Genomic DNA, 21,455 nt, shown 5'->3' on the forward strand with positions numbered 1-21,455 from the left:
GGTTTTTCTGATTTACCACATGGCATGACTGCTATCAACCTGAGACAGTGAATGCTAAGTTCCAAAACTTTTTAAATCATGTAACGTGACATATTTCTTAGACTTCAGTATGCATTAGAGAACAGATGCATGTGTGTAGCATCACTCTGACTTTATAGAAGGCCTTTCCTTCAACCTAGAATGCAATGCCAAGTCAGTTGCATTGCAAATTTCAGCTTCACGTTCTTCTAGCCTGACTATCATGTTCACGCTGTTAAATTCATTAAGGTCTTATAGGTTTTTGTGGATTTACTAAAATCATTGCTGTTTCATTTTTAATGTATTACCCTAGAAAAATTAGGCACTCCATACAGTATTTAAGTACATAGTGTATAATATAAAGTGTATTATAGTGTAGTATTTGAAAGCACTTTGGACCACTGGTGTTCGGTTTCTAACAACCTGATGACAATGAGGAGAACATTTGAAGGAACCGTTGTGTAATTATACAGGCAAACCTGAGAAATAAAGAAAACATCATCATTAAATGGCTTTTAATATTAAATCATTTTAATAGACTACTCAACTGAAATCACATCGGTTTCATTAACTGCCAACCAAAACCAAAGAAAACAGAAAAAAGAGCAATGGGAACATTGTCTAATGGTGCAGAAACATTAGCTTTGCAGCATGACTTCAAATGTTTGAGCCATTGGGGACAGCACGTGCCGTCTTTCAAGTGCTCGCTTCCCTCTAGTCCACTCCAGCCCACTTCCCACGAGCTTGTCTGTTTAGAAAGCAGCCCTCAGCTGACAACTTTTCCGATGAATTCATGTCGGGGATGCCGCAGGGGGATAACTGGGAGCAGACAGGGGCTCAGCTACTGACATCATCAATTCATTCCCACTTGTTCCACACCACATTCTCCCTGCCACCACAATCTCTCTGTCATAGCCAGGTTTTCCATCCTTTCTACTCCCAGAAGCGGAGTCTGACCAGCCTCCAGTCATCCTTTGTTTCTCAGGGTTTACCTTGCTCCTGTGTGGAAAGTTTGGTGGAAACACTAAAGTGAGGTTGGGCTTTACTTCTAAGCAGGGAGGAGTCAAACTGACACTGACTCTCTCTAAGAACTGCTGTGATCAGCTGTTATTTTAAAAGAATGGCGCCTCAGGGAAAGAAAATGAGACGGAGAAGGAGAGCAACTTTGTGTGATGCGTGCAATGTCGCACACTGGTTGTAGGGATGAGACCAGGACACAGAGTGACTCATTTGAAACAACATAGGCTATTTATAGATATTCACTCCTGCTCTCATCAATAAATTGTCTCCTGGGTCGGCTTTTCAATTCCTTTTTAGGTAGCTGAATTTGTGGCGTATTGATATTACAGTAGTGAACACTGTCTCTTCAGTGCATCAGTCATGTCCTTGTTAAAAGCTAATTCTTTAATACAATTGCATTTATAATTATAACCACATTCAAGGGTGTTTCATACAGTTTGAAGTTTTAGTCCCACATTTAAGGTCCATGGCCTAAAAGCGATCTTGGCAATAGATACAATAACATGTGGTGTATTGCCTCAATGGACCATAACCATTATGTAAGTGTATTTGCAATGCTTTCCATGACTGATATCTTTATTTATAACTACTCTCTCAATTTTTGTGAAAGTTTATATTCATTTAGGTCATTTTGAAAGCCTCCAACTGTTAAATCAAGCAGACTGGACTTTTGTGAAGATGATTTTTCATTTTTTATTCCATCTTTAACTTTTCTTTCTATTAGTCACATTTTGCTCCCTTTTTCTTACTCACTTAATTTTATTGTCTCTGCAGGTGTATGACACTGAACTGGAAAAAATTGACGGCTTTGAGGGGCTGGCAGATTTCTGTCAGACGTTTAAGCTTTATCGCGGACGCACACAGGAGAGTAAAAATGATGATCCTTCAATAGTCGGAGAGTTCAAGGTGAATCCCTAAATTCCCATCTATGTCATTACTCCTTGTCAAGCATTGACCTGATGCTTCTCAAATGCTATAATTGCTTTTGCTTGTATCCTTGCCTGCTTTTAGTGTAAAAAAATCTAATAACTCTAACATAGAGCCAAATGTGTAGTGTGAGGGATGATCAGGCTTTCTAACAGACCTTGTACGTTACAGTATGTGAAATTATTCTTTTTTATATGTAGAATATGCTTTAATCAAACCTCTATTATTTTTTCATACAGGGAATGTTCAAGATCTACCCATTACCTGAAAGCCCATCTGCCTCTTTGCCCCCACGCCAGTTCTGTCTCCTTCCTCCTAACGGCATAGAAGATTGCTTAGTCCGGGTATATATTATTCAGGCTTATGGTCTGCAGCCCAAAGATCCCAATGGCAAGGTGGGTGCTACACTGTCACTGGCATGTTACTTGCAATTTACTTATATACACATTCATGTACCCATTACGACTACACCTTTTTATTTGAAGGTTTCCTACATTGGCCGAATCATAACACGTTCCTAAACATTGCATACATATTTTCTAAAAAGTTTTTTCTGAATATTTTGTCGCAGGTAACATTATTATCAGACTGTCACTAAATTTTCTTCCTGTGTGTAGTAATTTTGACTCCCATTCATTAAGCTGACATATGGGTTTCATTAATCAAGGAACGTTAGAAAAGGTATACAGCATGTAGTGTTTCCTAACTGTTTTATAAGGATGTTTTTATTATAATATATAAGAATATATTATATATTATATAAGGATGATATATGTTGTTAATACTACGCTATAAGAGCATAGTAATATAAATAAGGAAGGCGACACCTTAACAGTATTCACAAGCAGTTTACCTGTCATTATGATTATTATTCATTAAAAAACTATTTGTTTTTATCCATTTACCATATGTTACATAATGTTTTGTAACGTTTCTAAAACATGTAAGTTTGCTGTTATTTGCGCTATAAGTGTTAGAACATTCATACATGAATAGAAGAAAAGTTATTGTTTTTCTGTGTAGATTCAGTAGCAGTAACACATTGCCTACAGACAATGTCACATTGGGCAGCAAGGACCACTTGGATCGATTTTGACCCAGTTTATGCTAACATTAAAAAAATATATGACTCAGTAGATATGCTAATTTTTTTGGTCTTTTGTTATGTTCTTGAAGAGGATATTTAAATAGGTTTTTGGCTAACCTAACTTAGCCTTGAAATTAGTTGTCATGTCCAGATTTAAAAACATTCCACATGAGGCTCTGTGAACAATACATTTTTAAAAATCCATCTTGGAAACATAGCACCACAGTAACCTAGCACAAAACACAGATCATCTGTACAGTTCTAAACACCCTTACAGTTATAAACTGTATACAGTAAACTGTATAAACTGTAAACTATAAATATTTACAATTTTTAGTTCATTGTATAGTTCAGAAACAGCTAGTCTCTAATGGATTTTGAGAGACAAATGTACTGTATGTTTCTTTTATTTATATTAAACAAACTTGGTAATTTAACAGTATGAAGATATGATAAAACAAATGTGGAAATGAACCATTGTTAAACTTTATTTTCATTTAAAGATCCTCGCTCATCATGAATAACCGCTTTTCCCACTCATAGCACATGGAGAGTTAGTTTCTTCAAACATTTAGCTGATATATACTTTGTCATGTCTTGTGAGACTTCTGAAAGGTGTCTTTCGCTAGTTTAATATTGCTTTCTGACCTTGTGATCAAAGCAGTTCAATAGGATTTAGGTCCAGTGACTGGGCAGGCCATTTCATGATAGATTACACTCAAGCCAAATGTTTGCTGTCTAAATTACGCTTATTGAGCTTGGATGTTTGTTTTAGGTAATTGTCTTGTTGTATGTTTAAATTTTACCTGCAGTCCAGGCTAAATTACAAAGTGTTGAATTATTTAATCATAGCCCTATTTCTTTTACCCAGAATAAGTCTCCAAACTTCCCTGCTGCAAAACAACTCCAAACCATTCAGCTTTTACCTCCATGTTTAACTGTGGGTGTGAGGCGTCTGTCAATTCTTCTGTCCTTTTCTCTGTCTTACACAAGTTCTTCAGTTAGAGCCAGAAATGTTAAATTTGGAATTATCTGTCCACAAAACTTTCTTCCAGTCATTCACTGTCCAATTCTTCACAGTTTTTGCCTTTTACCTAGTTTGTTGCACATAAACAAAAGGAACGTGCATGTGTCTTAAAAGCAATAAAAAGCTACTGTAGGTGTTTCCAAACTTTTGACAGGCACTGTGGTTCTTGGCATTGTCTGATCAAAATGTAATCTGGATATGAAGCTGCACAGTGTTTTATACACATGCATCAATATTATTTACTGTACATTAAAACAGCTGGAAACATCAGTAATAGACTTTTCCATAAATGATTAATTAAAGAAAAACTGCCACTTGCCAAATGAATCAGTCTGCGGGATGCTTAATGATTCATCTTGTGTGAAATTTCGATCAAAATCCGGTTGTTTAAGAGATTTTGAATGGTTAGTCGGGTTTTTTGAGGAGAATGTTATTTAAAAAAAGATTGCATGTAATGTAACAGGTTAATTCTTTTTTTTAAGTTCTTTTGTAAATTTATAGCAGTGTGTAAGGATCATCATGGTGAATAAAATCACAAGAAGACTAGTGAGGTATAAAAAAAAAATAAAAAAAAGCCAGCTTTTCCTAGAAGAAAAAGCAAGAAGAATGTACTCTCTTTATTGATGGGCCACAGATGCTCTCTCCTGTGAGTTATTAGCTTTGAACACACTCTGATGATTTTTTTGTCATTACCTACTCAGGTCAAGAGTTATGATATGGAACATTTCACACACACTAGCCTCCACTGAACCCTATAATTATCGTCGAGTTTGGATGTTTTTTTTCCACACTACTAGCGAGAGTGGGGTTGGTCTGAGTCAAGAGAGGTTTTGCTGCTGAATTTGCTGGACACTGATGGATATGCTGCGGTGTGCCCAAATGTATGTGTGTCTGTGTGCGCATTATTGCAAATGCTTTAATAGATCACTTTTCTTTATCTCACTCTCTCTACACACAGTGTGACCCATATGTCAAGATTACATTAGGAAAGAAATCAGTAAACGATCATGATAACTACATACCCTGTACCTTGGACCCAGTTTTTGGAAAGTAAGTGACTCTCTCTCTCTCTCTCTCTCTCTCTCTCTCTCTCTCTCTCTCTCTCTCTCTCTCTCTTTCTCTCTCTCTCTCACTCACACACACACACACACACACACACACACACACACACACACACACACACACACACACACACACACACTTTCTCCTTTTTTTCTATTCTCTTTTTGCCCCTTTCATCATGTACATGCAGGCAAATTATCTGTAATATTAGATGGGACTGAAATAGTGCACCAGCAGGAGTCGCTATACTCTTACCAATAGTCACTTCACTATTTCAAGAATACGCGATTCATTACTTTTTGATAATTTAAATCCCATATTGATACAGACCAGAAAATGGTCAACACAAGGGTATTCTTAACCTAAAAAATGCATAATCATAACATAATTAGCTTTTTACCTTTTTTCTCACAATTTTACACATACTTTTTTCTCAGGATGTATGAACTGACATGCTCCCTGCCTTTGGAGAAAGACCTTAGGATCACACTGTATGATTATGACATGATGTCTAAAGATGAAAAGATTGGCGAGACCGTTATTGACCTGGAGAACCGCTTCCTGTCCCGTTACAGTGCCCGCTGTGGCCTTCCCGAGTCCTATTGTGTGTAAGGAGTATACACACACACACACACACACACACACACACACACACACACACACACACACACACACACACACACACACACACTCTTTGTCCTTATGAGGACAGATTTTTTTTATACCGCTACTGGATACTATGCTACCCTAAACACCATACTCAGAAGGAACACTTTTGGTTGTTCACAATGCTGCATATTGAAGACTAAAATATATAAGTTTAATTTCTATAGTATTGTCTCTTGACAATACTATATATTAGTATTGCCCCAATATTTTGTGTAAACACCATTTAGCCCTGACTTAATCCTTCTGTGCATGGAATTCATCAAAACTGCACAGTTTGTTCTGGGATCCTCTTCTACTCCTCCATAATGACATCACAGAGCTGTTGGATGTTAGACACATGGCGCTTCTTCACCTTCCACTTGAGCCCACTAGGTCAGGTCTGGAGACATAATTGGCCACCCCATCACCATCACCTTCAGCTTAAGCAAGGCAGTTGTCATTTTGGTGGTGTGTTTGGTATCATTTTAATGTTGTAAAACTAATGTTCCGCCCAGTTTCTGAAGGGAGCGCATCATGTTCTGCTTTAGAATGTCGCAGTACATGTTGGAATCTATTTTTTCTTAATGAACCGCAGCTCCCCAGTACCAGGAGCACTCACAGCCCCCCATTACCAGCAGCACTCGCAGCCCCAGACCATGATGCTACTACCACCATGCTTGACTGTAGGCAAGAGACAATTTTCGTGCTACTCCTCACCAGGGCACAGCCAAGTGCTGGACAACATCTAAGTCAAACAAGTTTATCTTAAGCTCATCAGACCACAGGACATGGTTCCAGTAATTCATGCTCTTGGACAGGTTGTCTTCAACAAATTGTTGCTGGACTTTCTTGTGAGCAAACTTCAGACTTGTTGCAGTGTGCGGCGTATGGGCTGAGCACTGACAAGCGAACCTTTCTCTTCTGCAACCTCTAAAGCAATGCTGGCAGCATCCATGCATCTGTTTTTTGAAGCCAGCTTCTGTACCTGAACCTGTCTTGGAAAATCTCTGCATGACCCTGGCCACTGTACTGTAACTCGGTTTTAGGGTGTTACCGATCTTCTTATAGCCTCGGCCATCTTTGTGGAGAGCAACAATTCTGATTCTCACATCCTCAGAGAGTGGTTTGCCATGAGGTGCAATGTTGCAACATCCAGTGGTCAGTAAGAGAGAATTGTTCTCAAAGCACCACTTTTTAACTACTCTTATACAAGATACACCGACAAAAAACATGAACATGATGAATAGGACATGTGGCTTTGCATGGTTACATGACGTACAGCTGTTATCACTTAGGGTGTACTTACTTTTGTTGCCAGTTATTTAGACAATAATGGATGTGTATGTTGAGTTGTTTACAGTGGACAGTAAATCTGTACTGATATACAAACTGCACATTAACAACTTAAAATATATCCAAGTTTCATTTCTATAGTAATATTAGTATTTCTATATAATAAAGTGGTAGCTAAAATGTGATGCATGTACTGTGTATATAGAAACATAAAACATGTAGCATGTACATGTGTACAAAGGTATAATTTTAGTATATGTTTATCTATTAATGTAACATCTAATCAGTGTAATGTTCCTGTCCCTGACACTCAACACAGGTCTGGAGTGAACCAGTGGAGAGATCAGATGAAACCCACTCAGCTGCTCCATCGTTTTAGTCAGAGGAGAAACTACAAGCTGCCTGTCTACAAGCATGACAGAGTGATTTTTAGAGGCCATGAGTATACCACTGCAGACTTGGGTCAGTCATGCCTCGTACCATAATATGTCTGTATCACGTGTATAATGTAAATGTCATTTATCGTGTACATAGAAGGAGAGTGAGAAATGAAGGTGTAAATATTTTCTTTGCAGCTTCTAAATATGTTCTTAATATGACAAAAGAACATGCATGCAATCATCATTATTTGTGCCATGTATCTGTGTGTGTGTGTGTGTGTGTGTGTGTGTGTGTGTGTGTGTGTGTGTGTGTGTGTGTGTGTGTGTGTGTGTGTGTGTGTGTGTGTGTGTGTGGCATTGCAGAGGAGATAAAGACACACTTCCCTGCTTGGCCTATATCAGCAGAATAAATGCTTGCACATTATGCACAGTGGCATAGTAATGCCATATCCCTCATTGCTGAAACACTCCTCAGAAAAGGTTGCAATTAGTGTTCTGCTTATTTCCCCTACTTACTATTCCTACTGTGTCCCGACTTGTCTCGTTTCCTCTGTTCAAAACTCCAAGCATGATAACTGACAAATAAAGCCAAACAAAGGTTTTCTCCATTTTACTATTGAGGCAATGCACACAGCAAGGGAGACTAAGCAGCCATCATTCCAAGGTCAGCTCCAAATTTACAATGCGCTTGTGCGTTCATTTAACCTAGCCAAGGTCAACACTGCGGTGGGCTTCTCCAGCTCTCTCCATCCTCCAGTTCTCGTCTCACCACCAAGGAATACTACCTCGCTTTGTTTCCCCTCCACGTAACCATGACCCATGCTAAAGTGATTGTCAGCTGGCCTTTTTGGGCTTCCACCTTCTTCATGGTTGACTGTGTGCTTCTATTACTCTCATGTTTTTATCCTCTCTACACCCTGACGATGTTTCCCTCAGGGATGTGACACAGGGTTTGAGTCCATTAACTCAAAAGAGGAAACTGCGTTCTCTGTTTTTCTCTCTCTCTCTCTTTCTCTCTCTCTCTCTCTCTCTCTCTCTCTCTCTCTCTCTCTCTCTCTCTGTCCTCTCTCTCTCTCTCTCTCTCTCTCTCTCTCTCTCTCTCTCTGTCCTCTCTCTCTCTCTCTCTCTCTCTCTCTCTCTCTCTCTCTCTCTCTCTCTCTCTCTCTCTCTCTCTCTCTCTGTCCTCTCTCTCTGTCTTGGAAGAGGAAGAGGTTTCTCTTAGAGCAACACAGTAATCATTGGGTCATCCAGAGAACTGAGAAGGATGAACTCTACAGACCATAGAAATGGAATGCTTCATGAATTTACTTTACAGTCCACCCCCCACACACACACACACACACACACACACATACACACACACCACCCCTTTCTCCCAACATCTCATTGATGACTTTATAAAGATGTGTTTCAATTGCCTACTTCAGCTTCAATTGGAGGGTCAAGTCCTGATATTTTTTACACAAAAACAATATTGCGGTGAATATTATGCTTACTGCACATCACTTCTACAATATTAAGTTAAAGGAAAAAAGAAAAAGACATTGGCTGAAGCTATTTCCTGGTATGCTGAACAAATACACATAGTGAACATTCCGGAAATCACTTACATGCATGCGTTCATTACACATATACACCATAATATTAATGCAATGATGATTGATCTGTCTGTCACTTCATTTCTTCAGTAGATGAGGCAAAGCCAGCAAATCCTCACCTCGGGCCACTGCAGGAGCGGCTGGCTCTACTGGTGCTGAGGAGACAAGGCCTTGTGCCTGAACACGTGGAGACCAGGGCTCTATACAGCCCAATGCAACCCGACATAGAACAGGTCACACTTGTTTTGCTTTCTTTGTGAAATACTAGGGCAGCAGTGCAGCACCTAAAAATAGTAAACGATAAAAGCCCATGTGATTTTTATTTTTGTAGCAAAAATGAATGAAAAAATTTAAAATTAACATTTTACAACTAGGCTTGCTTAAAGGTATAAAAAATACAAATATGGAGAGTTATGTATTTGCATACATATATACTGACCAGGTATAACTTTATGGCCTTAATGGCATTAGAACATTATGACCATCTGCATAATATTGTGTTGGTCCCACTTTTGCTGCCAAAACAGTCCTGACTTGTCGAGCATAACAACAAACTTCTTCAGCAATTTAAGCTACAGTAGTTTGTCTGTTGGACCGGACCTCACGGGTTAGCCTTCGCTCCCCATGTGCATCTATGAACATTGGTCGCCCATGACCCTTTTGCCAGTTCACCACTGTTCCTTCCTTGGACCACTTTTGATAGATACTGACCACTGCAGACCAGGAATAGCCCACAAGAACTGCAGTTTTGGAGATGATCCAGTTGTCTAGTCATCACAATTTGGCCATTGTCAAAATCAGCTCAAATCCTTATGCTTACCCATTTTTCCTGCTTTTAACACATCAACTTTGAGGATGAAACATTCCTTTGCTGCCTAATATATCCCACCCACTAACAGGTGCCATGATGAAGAGATAATCAGTCTTATTCACCCACTGTTAATGATGTTATAATGTCATAATATTATACCTGGTTGGAGTATATGTACCTCTCATATTGGAACATTGTGTATTTGTATATTATCTTCTGACTGACACTTTTTAATGCTTGTATTCAGGGGCGGTTACAGCTATGGGTGGATCTCTTCCCTAAATCTATGGGCCCTCCAGGACCACCTTTCAACATCACCCCACGCAAAGCAAAGAAGTAGGATTTTCAAAAATAGCTTACACATTTTTACAGTACAAAATAAGTGGGGGTTTTTTTTCCAAATTTTTGCACCGTATTCTTCTACAGGTTCTTTCTACGCTGCATAATATGGAACACAAGCGATGTGATACTTGATGATGTCAGTGTTACAGGCGAGAGGATGAGTGACATTTATGTAAAAGGGTATGTCCAGCTTGATGTTCTAATGAAGTTGTTAAGCCTGTGAAGATGTGTGATTTTGCTTGGTTATTGTTTCCTATGTCACACATTTCCTTGTTTGTCTGTTGCCTATGTGACTAATAGTAGCAGTAAGATGCTAAAAGAGAGTGAACCGTGTAAACAAACACAGTTGCAGGGCAACAGGAGCGATCTGTCAAACCTGCTGCCATTGTCTTAGTGAAGATGTCATGTTGGGTAACTAGATTTTGTTTTGCACTTTCAGATGGATGCATGGACATGATTGGAACAAGCAGAAAACTGATGTGCATTATCGCTCGCTGGGTGGTGAGGGTAACTTTAACTGGAGGCTCCTCTTTCCCTTCCATTACTTACCTGCTGAACAACTCTGCACTATTGACAAAAAGGTAATTTTCGAAAACAACCCTGTCTGAAGGTGAAAATATACTGCAGCACAAAACAAGCTCAAATTCATAATTATTTCTTGTGTTACATTTGGCACAAGATTTGTAGCGCTAATTGGCCATCATGATACAGGCAAAAATAATTGTTTAAATCAGCCTGTGGTGAAAGTAGTACTCAAAGGTAATCTAAAGGCCTGATCAGGTCATACAGTTTTAGTCGAGGCTCTCTGGGTAAATGCACAAGGCCTAAGTGATCTTTAGAGCTGGCGCAGAGAGCTCTTGTTATGGAAATTTTCGGAGCAGAGACATACAAGAGAACAAATCGTCTTTGATTCAAGAAATTGGCCGGCTGCTTTGTTCATACCGTAACAAGGTACAAGAAATCTCGTCAAAGCATGTTTGCCCCTCATCCCAGCCAAACCTGGTTCAGGGAAAACAGCTGTGATGGACAGGGCACTTAGCATGAGGTTTTGGCAAGCAAGAGATCAGTTATGGTAAGATTTAAGATAGCGGTTGCACCCATTACACCCAGAGTGGGCAATTATGTCAGCTGTCAGTAGATAGATCCACTTTTGGCTCAGGGTTTTCTGGAGTATGCTCCAATTGAAGCGATACATTACGAAGACATTTGTGTGCATTAAAAGGAGAGTGATAGATTAGGTGTGAGAGTTTGTTTTGGTTGGAGCATTGCATGGTTGTCAGGCAGACAGACAAGTCTTGTTTACGGGTTCAGGGCGTGACTTCATTATCCCTACAGTGCTGCTACTCACATCAACTACTGCTACTGTACGGCGCCTGTGCTGTCACGCTGATGGCATCCTGTCTGGCTGCCAGGTGTAGAAGTGGGGTTGTAGTGACACTCTCTCCTAGCAAAGCTTGTCATGTTATATTCTCTTCTGCTCACACTCTAACTCTGTCTCTCACTTACTGTCTAATTCTTTCCCTCTCACATTCTCTCCATCATTTTCTCACTTAGGCTTTCTCAGTCACTCTCAAGGTCTATCAGTTTACATCTGCCTCATTGGTATTTTCACTTAAATCATTTTCCTTTCTCACTACACTTACACTTATTAATGCACAATAATTTGATTTCAAGAACTGAAAGACACCTGCACTTTAAGCCCTATGATAAAGTTATTCATTACATAATTACTTTTTTCTGCACTTGTGCCCAAGAAATTAAAAAAAAAAAAAACTATCCCATGTATTTGGATGGAAAAAATAACATGACAATCAGGGAAAAAAAGTAAAATGTATCTACAAATCTCCCATAAATCTACTAATTAAATGTTTAACAGGTAAAGTGATTAAAATGCTGAGAAACAGGATGACAAGATTCACATTAAGTAGGTTAATTAGAGAGGTTTTATATTTCATGTCAACAGTATAAGAATATATTAATTCAGTTTATGCCAAAACACATTTAATTACTTTAAAGATTTTTTAGCTTTAAAATAAAGAGTACAGATTTGTATTCAGAGTTGTTTAAATGACATCACGTGTATATAAATGAGGCGTTTGCAAATGATCAGTGTTCAGTGACAGCTGATGGTTTCAAAAAGTAAACTGAATTTTTCCATTACATATGCATAATTGCTTACCAAGTAAAATGCACAGGATGTAATGAACCACTGTTCAAATGATTAAAAATACTGCAGTCATGAACGTTTATTTTGTTAACAAGATGCACTATATGGACAGTTTGTGGACACCTGATTTTAAGATTCATATGTGCTTTCTGAACATTCCACTTCACATAAAGTCCTGATTTGCTGTTATAATAACCTCCACTATTCTGGGAATATGTTTTACTTGATTTTGAAGTGTGATTGTGGAAATTTGTGTTCAATCAGCTGCAAGAGTGTTAGTAAAATCAAGCACTGATGTAGGGTGATAAGGCTTGGGGGGGCTGTCAGAGTTCCAATTGATTTTAAAGGTCTTCAGTAGGGTTGAGGGCAAAACTCTATAGCAGAATACTTAAGATTTTCTGCTCCAAATCATGTAATCCAAACAGTACCTTCATAGAGTGCACAGGGGGATTGCCATGCTGAAACAGTGTTTGGTCTTTTAGTTCAAGGAAAGATTAAATACCACTGCATACAAAGACATTATATGTAATTATATGACTCAATTTTTGTTATAACTGTTTGAGGATCATATATGGCTGGAGAAGTCAGGTGTCCCAATACTTTTTCCATACAGTGTATATGTAAGAATACATAAGACCTTTAAATACTTTGGGTATTATTGATTGCATAATGATTATTATATAAGGCGCAAATATGAGAAGATTTTTGACTATAAATCTATAATACTAAAGTAGTATTAATTCACTTTTAAGATTCTAATACAATCTTCATTTATTGTTTTGAAATCCATAGATTTCATTCTACATGAATTGATGTAAATTTATTAATTTCATTTAATTGTATTTTAAGAAATTAAAATGAATGAATTATTAAAATTATGTAAGTGAAATAAATTGTAGATATTAATCACCTTATATTAATTGTGGGAAACTTGCTATTTTGCTTATGTAAAACATGCAATTTGTCATAGACCTTGTAGGTGATTAAACTTTCATAGATCAGAACCTTAGTGTGTTTGATTTTACAGCTCTGCCTTTATTATCTTAAGTTACTATTATCTCCTCGCACATAATATTTGCCGCTTGTTATTGTCTTATTATTTGCTGCTTGTTCTTTTAAACATGTTGTAGGTAAAGCAAATGTCCTAGCAAATGCATGGATTTTTCCATTCTGGAGAGTGGGTCTTTATTTTCTTGGTTAAGACTTTTTTTTTAAATAGTTTTTATTTATTAAAAATGGTCAATACTAATCATTTATTCTTTATTTAAAAACAACAATTTCCCTACTATCCCAGAAGCTTTAATTATAATTTTGCTACTTGCAGTGTTGCAACTAAAAGAAATCTAATTATTGATTGACTCATGTAGATTAATATTTAAATTTTAAGTATTAAATGCATGTAAGCACATTGATTACTGTAATAATTAAGCATTATTCATACATATTTTGTACTTGTAAAAATATTCTCTTTGTCTGCAGGAGCACTTCTGGAGTTTGGATAAGGCTGAAACAAAGATTCCTCCTAAACTCACCATTCAGATCTGGGACAATGACAAGTTCTCCTTTGACGATTACCTTGGTACGAACACACAAGTAGCCAGACCTCCAACTCAGCAAGTTCAGTGGTGTTAAACTTTCCCAAACCACAAAACTGTTTGACTGCCCCATTTCTCAGCCTTGACATGACAGCAGTACAAGAAGTAAAAACACTGCATGAAATAGGACCATGTTGATAGAATCCTTATGTTTAGGCATATTCTATATGCACGTGTGTATTGCAGTGCATATGTCTGTATACATTTCTTTATTAGTTTGTTACATATGTCTGGTCCTCAGGTTAAACCTATGTAACTTGTAGCCTTTGTCCCTGGAACTACACCACACACAGTGGACCCGTACAAAAATACATCATTCTTCATGACCACTGTTATTGCATTTATTAAACTTATTTCCAGCAAATCAGCACATTCAGGGACGATAAGAGTTATGGTCTTAGGAACATGACTCCCAAAAGAATGATGTACACTGAGTTATGGAGTATGTACTGTACATGTATGTTTAAACAATATATCATACAGTCACTGTGTTAAATTTAAATTTACACAGACTTTGGGTGGCAAAGTATAAAACTGCCAAAAACATTCCTTAAATAGAGAATGATAAAAAAAAATGATAAACAGAAAAATAGCATATTTTCTTTTGGTCTTTAAATCTGTCAGGTTGTTTGGAAATGGATTTGAATCACATGCTGAAGCCAGCGAAGTCTCCTGAGAAATGTGGTCTAGAGCTGCTCTCTCAGCCCCAGGACAAGCTGGTCTCTCTCTTTGAACAAAAGACCGTCAAGGGCTGGTGGCCTTGTGTGTGTGACAGACAAGGAGAGAAGATCTTAGCAGTGAGTGACATCTAATACACACAAACATCTTGTAGCTATACACAAAATATGCACATGTACTGTGTTTGTTGTGTATGACAAATTACCATGAACAGGGCTTCCAACATCCTTCCTTTGAACAGCAGAAAGCCTGTTTACTCAAAACTCAGTCACAATGGACATCTATGGGCAGTGGTTGGGGTGCAGTAAACATTTATTTTTATTTATTCATTCATTCATTTTTAGTAAAATCTCAGGGTTGTTTAGTATCTAAGCCTGAGCCAAGAGCTGAATCAGCTGTACCATCTGCTCCACCTTTAATGGAATATATTTATAAACAATATATGTTTGTAAAATGAGGGTCCCTGGTGGTCTAGTGGTTAGGATGCGGTGCTCTCACCGCTGTGGCCGGGGTTTGATCCCCAGTCAGGGAACCAACCCCAGCCACTCTCAGTGCCGGTCCCAAGCCCGGATATATGGGGAGGGTTGCGTTAGGAAGGGCATCCAGCGTAAAAACATGTGCCAAATCAAACATGCGGATGATCCGCTGTGGCAACCCCTAATGGGAGAAGCTGAAAGAAAGTTTTATATGTTTGTAAAATGTATCATTATTTTTATTTTTTTGGTTTAAATATGTATTGTTCATCATTTCTATATAGGTACTATTTTCAGTTCTTATTCTGAATATCTGTTAGCAAAGTAGTCTCTTTTTGATTGGGCATTTAAATCACAAACCCTTCAGGAAAGTGTAAACAACACAATATATACCATTTCCTGTATTGCTCTAGTGTTTAACAGTTGGATAGCAGAAGGAAAGACTTTAATTTAAGTTCTCCCACTTAGAAATCATGGAGGGGTCTGAAATTGTCATCGTAGGTGCATGTCCACTGTGAGATACATAATCTAAAAAAAAAAAAAAATCCAGAAATCACAATATATGATTTTTTTAACTATTTATTTGTATGATACAGCTGCAAATAAGTATTTAAACACCTGAGAAAGTCAATGTTAATATTTGGTACAGTAGCCTTTGTTTGCAATTACAGAGGTCAAACGTTTCCTGTAGTTTTTCACCAGGTTTGCACACACTGCAGGAGGGATTTTGGCCCACTCCTCCACACAGATCTTCTTTAGATTAGTCAGGTTTCTGACCTGTCGCTGAGAAACACGGAGTTTGAGCTCCCTCCAAAGATTCTCTATTGGGTTTAGGTCTGGAGACTGGCTAGGCCATGCCAGAACCTTGATATGCTTCTTACAGAGCCACTCCTTGGTTATCCTGGCTGTGTGCTTCGGGTCATTGTCATGTTGGAAGACCCAGCCTCGACCCATCTTCAATGCTCTGACTGAGGAAAGGAGGTTGTTCCCCAAAATCTTGCAATACATGGCCCGGTCATCCTCTCCTTAATACAGTGCAGTCGCCCTGTCCCATGTGCAGAAAAAAACACCCCAAATGCATGATGCTACCACCCCCATGTTTCACAGTAGGGATGGTGTTCTTGGGATGGTAATCATCATTCTTCTTCCTCCAAACACGTTTAGTGGAATTATGACCCAAAAGTTCTATTTTGGTCTCATCTGACCACATGACTTTCTTCCATGACTCCTCTGGATCATCCAAATGGTCATTGGCAAACTTAAGACGTGCCTGGACATGTGCTGGTTTAAGCAGGGGAACCTTCCGTGCCATGCATGATTTCAAACCATGACGTCTTAGTGTATTACCAACAGTAACCTTGGAAACGGTGGTCCCAGCTCTTTTCAGGTCATTGACCAGCTCCTCCCGTGTAGTTCTGGGCTGATTTCTCACCTTCCTTAGGATCATTGAGACCCCACGAGGTGAGATCTTGCATGGAGCCCCAGTCTGAGGGAGATTGACAGTCATGTTTAGCTTCTTCCATTTTCTAATGATTGCTCCAACAGTGGACCTTTTTTCACCAAGCTGCTTGGCAATTTCCCTGTAGCCCTTTTCAGCCTTGTGGATGTGTACAATTTTGTCTCTAGTGTCTTTGGACAGCTCTTTGGTCTTCGCCATGTTAGTAGCTGGATTCTTACTGATTGTATGGGGTGGACAGGTGTCTTTATGCAGCTAACAACCTCAAACAGGTGCATCTAATTTAGGATAATAAATGTAGTGGAGGTGGACATTTTAAAGGCAGACTAACAGGTCTTTGAGGGTCAGAATTCTAGCTGATGGACAGGTGTTCAAATACTTATTTGCAGCTGTATAATACAAATAAATAGTTTAAAAATCATATATTGTGATTTCTGTTTTTTTTTTTTTAGATTATGTCTCTTACAGTGGACATGCACCTACGATGAAAATTTCAGACCCCTCCATGATTCCTAAGTGGGAGAACTTGCAAAATAGGAGGGTGTTCAAATACTTATTTTCCTCACTGTATGTATGTATGTATGTATGTATATATATATATATATATATATATATATATATATATATATATATATATATATATATATATATATATATATATATATATATATATATATATATATATATTTTTTTTTTTTATTATTATTATTATTATTATTTATTTTTTATTTTTTTTTCAACAAATTTCCTTAGTTTTAGACTATGTTTTGAGTCAAAGGTTTAGTTTTTTTGTTCCTTTCTTAGTACAGGAAATGTGTAAATGTGTGAAATTTGTTCCTCAGGGTAAGGTTGAGATGACACTGGAGATTGTGTCAGAGCAGGAACAGGAAGAAAGGCCTGCGGGTCTGGGCAGAGAAGAGCCTAACATGAACCCTCGCCTGGAAGACCCACAGTGAGTCAATTCTTTTAACCTTTCTTGTTACTTTCCCAAACACAATATAAACCATTAAGGACATTTAAACTGAATTACCATAGATTGTTGTTTTTATTAACTCTTTTTTGTTGAAATCTAAAGACAACTGAATACACGCTTATAAACTGACATTTATGACAATTCTCGTTATCTCTGTGCAGACGTCCAGAAACCTCTTTCCTGTGGTTCTCCTCTCCGTATAAAACTCTAAGGTTCATAGTATGGAGGAGATTTAAATGGCTCATACTGTTACTGATCATTCTTTTCTTCATCCTGCTCTTCCTGGGAGTCTTTCTGTATGCTTTCCCTGTAAGTTCTGGATGGTAATTTTATAGATCAAAGAATAGATGTAGAGTGTGAAATGCTTGTATCGCTCTGATCATATTTCAAGAATGTGGGGACCATTATTTAATATTGCACCTGGATCAAATATTTCTCTTGCTCACACACACATGCTCAATGATGATAAGTGCACTATAGTCACACATTGATTCAGTTAGAAAGCCCTGATTTTATTTATTCCTTAGGCAGTTCTGGAAAATGTTTCAAATACTGATTTTACCGTTAGAATTAGGTTATGTCTCTTTCTTGTGAATCACCCAACATGGTCTGATGCCTGGAAACTCGTAAAGTATTCACATGACTCAGTTTATATGAAAAGTTACGAATGTTGGGGTTAAGATCATAGACAGGGTACGTATAAATAAATTTCCTTACAGTATTAATTCGAACAGCACTAGGTGAAATTCACATAAGCTTATTTAAATTTGCATCATTTTTCAGAGCTCCGATTTGAATGACCTGATGTAATTTTTCAATTCGTGCAGAACTATTTTGCTATGAGGCTCGTGGGCCCCTTCAGTGGAATAGGAAATGGGAAACAATAAGCAGAGGAATTCCAGAAGACTCAGAATGAAGGATGGGCTCAGCGTCCATCAGAGCACCTTCTACTGTTATGCCGACTACATGCCAAACACCTCCATCTCTGTTACTGGGTTCCTGTGGTATAATCAAGCCATAGCACCTGGGCTATTGTGTATGTGTACACAGAAATCCATGCTGCTCCTACTAATTTCTTAAATAGAAAACAAGCTTCTTAAGGACTGAAGTCTAAACTGATGTTACACAGAGATAAGCTTGTACAATGATATGTGTATGGGCCTCTGATTGACAACTATGCATGTACAAATGACCTGTGTCTTGCTTGTTAACTTTGAGCCCATTGGCCTCATTTATGACCTAATGCTGAACTCATTGCTCCCTCTGAATTCTGTTTGGCTCCCTACATTTACTTTTATCTTTCTTCTTGATTTAAACCCTTCTTCATGCGCTCTGTAAAACTCTGCCCTTCTTTAAGTCAGCCAGGGCCTTTTTTATGCCTTAACATAGAGAAAAAGTGACAGAATTGCCTTTTGCCTCCTTCTGTGCCTTCATTCCTCAAAACCGACCCCTTTTGCTTTCAGTGTGCATTGATGCTTTAGATTAAGCCTTGGATGTATCCTGTGAACTTGTATGGTCTGAGGCAACCTGCTTGTTAGAAAAGTTCCAGCTGTCAGTGGCCCAATGTTTGTCTAACTATCAAAGCCTCCATAGAAGTCCCTCACTAAAAGTCCCTGGTGTCAGCTATGTGCTAATTATTTGTGTGTTTTAATATTTGTGTGTATGAAGACAGACTGTTTTGAGAAAAAGGAGTGTGAGCGGGTGTGTAGGATGTTTAACAGTAAAATAATGTGAAGGTTGTGATTTGAAAGAGTTTAGAATCATGCATCTGGTAAGGTCAGGGCTACTTTAAGCGACTCATAAAAAGGCAATCAGCATGATAAAACATACTGACAGAAGTAGGTTATGTGTTATGTTCCCTACTGTGTTGAGTGAAACACAAGCTCAGGGGTTAAAGCACAGCCACTAATATATGGTCAGACGTATGTACGTGTATAACTACTTCACAATGCTACATCTATTACATAAGACTGACCTTTGTGTGCTTATAAGGCTTAGCAGTGTGCTTATCTTACATCTTGGGCTACAGCGTGCCATCCTAAACAGCACAGATCAAGACGACTAGGTTAATCTGAGCAAATGTTCTCTGATTTCCTGGAGTGTGCATGTATTGGCCCAAAAGTGTAGAAAAAGCCCTTGATTTGTTCTAATGAGTTCAATGTGAGACTGTTTTTAAAATTATGAACTAAGAAAGAATAGAATTTGAGGAAGAATATCAAGAATGAAAAAATTATTGAGGTGTTTGATTATTTTATTTTTTTGGTTTGTATGATTTTGCACTGTAATCAAATTGAGTAAATCTATTGTTTACTTGTACTAATGCTGGACAGTCTGTCACAAAATAATTGAGATATCTCCATTTTGCATTTTGTTGATATACATAGGCTCAGCCTGTTCATCCAAAGTAATTGAGGATTTACATTTCACTCCAACTTTGACTAGCTTTTATGTCAACGATATGCCTTGTTAAAGTCACAAACATGACAATCCTGCCTGTTACTATTTCTGTGAATACAACACTGCTGTTACTTTGAATAAAACATGCTGCACTATCTTTAATCTAGTACTTTGTGTGTTGGAAATATGTTGGCTTTAATCCCTTACAGGGATAAATTCAATGTGCTTAAAATTGTATGAGCATCCATTTTCAGACAATAAATGGTTAGAACATAGCAATATTCCAGCAACAAAATATATGCCTTGAACAGTAGTATTGTCTTTTGTTGCATCAAGACCAACATTACATTTTATTTTTAAATAGTGTATGCATGAAACACATTCTGCATATTCAGGGTTTTCTAAACCAAGCTGCTTTGATGTAGCATGACTGTGGGTTCGAGTTTATGTGATCATCCTTCAGTGCTGAGTGCTTCATGAGTGTGTGTGTGTGTGTGTGTGTGTGTGTGTGTGTGTGTGTGTGTGTGTGTGTGTGTGTGTGTGTGTGTGTATATATATATATATATATATATATATATATATATATATATATATATATATATATATATACACACACACATATCCATACATACATACATACATACATACATATAAGAGAGAGAGAGAGAGAGAGAGAGAGAGAGAGAGAGAGAGAGAGAGAGAGAGAGAGAGAGAGATTAAGATCCCCTTCACTTTTATTTTGTTGCAGCCTGATACTACAATTGTTCAAATTGATTTTATTTCTCATTAATCTACACCCAGTACCCCATAATTACAAAGTAAAAACAGAATTCTGGAAATATCTGTAAATGTTTTCAAATAAAGTCAACTGAAATACTACAGGTGCATAAGTATTCAGACCCTTTACCAGACCCTTTATTCAGACCTTTGGCAGCAAGTACAGCCTTGAGTCATTTTGGGTATGACACAAGCTTTGCCCACCTGGATAGGGACTTTCAGTCCACAGACACACGGATCTCTTCAGAGATGTTTTTTTTTTTTTTTTGAGGATATCTCTTGCTCCATTCAGCTTCCCCTTAACCCTGACCAACTTTGTCCCATCTCCACACAGAACCTTCGGAGCTCAGTCTGAGTGACCGTCGGTTTCTTGGTCACTTTTCTTACTTAGGATTTTCGCCCACAATTTGAAGTTTGACTATACAAACAGCTCTTGAAAGAGTCCTGATTGTGCCACACTTTTTCCATTTGATAATTATGGAGGCCACTGTGCTCTTGGGAATCTTCAGTGCAGCACAATGTTTTTTTGTAGTCATCCTCAGGTCTGTGCCTTGCAACAATCCTGTCTCTGAGCTCTGCAGGCAGTTCCTTCGACCTCATGGCTTGTTTTTTTTCCAAGGCCTTCTATAGAGAGGTGAGTGCCTTTACAAATCATGTCCATTCAATAAACCTTTCCACAGGTGATCTCTAATCAAGGTGTAGAAACATCTCAGCAACAGTCATGAA

General features: G+C 38.0%; 1 protein-coding gene across 16 annotated transcripts in view; it reads left to right on the top strand.

The window, feature by feature from the left end:
- The window catches only part of dysf (dysferlin, limb girdle muscular dystrophy 2B (autosomal recessive)), a 78,890-nt gene extending 58,781 nt beyond the window's left edge, over positions 1 to 20,109 (top strand). For 9 of the 16 annotated variants that reach the window (XM_083542315.1, XM_083542306.1, XM_083542313.1 and 6 more), the window contains 14 exons: positions 1,813 to 1,944; positions 2,205 to 2,360; positions 5,038 to 5,129; positions 5,579 to 5,749; positions 7,402 to 7,544; positions 9,151 to 9,293; positions 10,119 to 10,207; positions 10,298 to 10,393; positions 10,653 to 10,794; positions 13,860 to 13,959; positions 14,600 to 14,772; positions 17,425 to 17,534; positions 17,717 to 17,864; positions 18,383 to 20,109. In XM_083542315.1, coding sequence (XP_083398441.1) covers positions 1,813 to 1,944; positions 2,205 to 2,360; positions 5,038 to 5,129; positions 5,579 to 5,749; positions 7,402 to 7,544; positions 9,151 to 9,293; positions 10,119 to 10,207; positions 10,298 to 10,393; positions 10,653 to 10,794; positions 13,860 to 13,959; positions 14,600 to 14,772; positions 17,425 to 17,534; positions 17,717 to 17,864; positions 18,383 to 18,442 — 1,755 coding nt within the window. In that variant the 3' untranslated portion in view covers positions 18,443 to 20,109. The remainder of the gene's footprint in view (positions 1 to 1,812; positions 1,945 to 2,204; positions 2,361 to 5,037; positions 5,130 to 5,578; positions 5,750 to 7,401; positions 7,545 to 9,150; positions 9,294 to 10,118; positions 10,208 to 10,297; positions 10,394 to 10,652; positions 10,795 to 13,859; positions 13,960 to 14,599; positions 14,773 to 17,424; positions 17,535 to 17,716; positions 17,865 to 18,382) is intronic. The other 7 variants (XM_083542307.1, XM_083542310.1, XM_083542311.1 and 4 more) reach the window with 1 other exon arrangement.
- Positions 20,110 to 21,455: the final 1,346 nt, after the last annotated feature.

Source organism: Silurus aristotelis (assembly GCF_946808225.1).
Source record: "Silurus aristotelis genome assembly, chromosome: 5".
NCBI lineage: Eukaryota > Metazoa > Chordata > Actinopteri > Siluriformes > Siluridae > Silurus > Silurus aristotelis.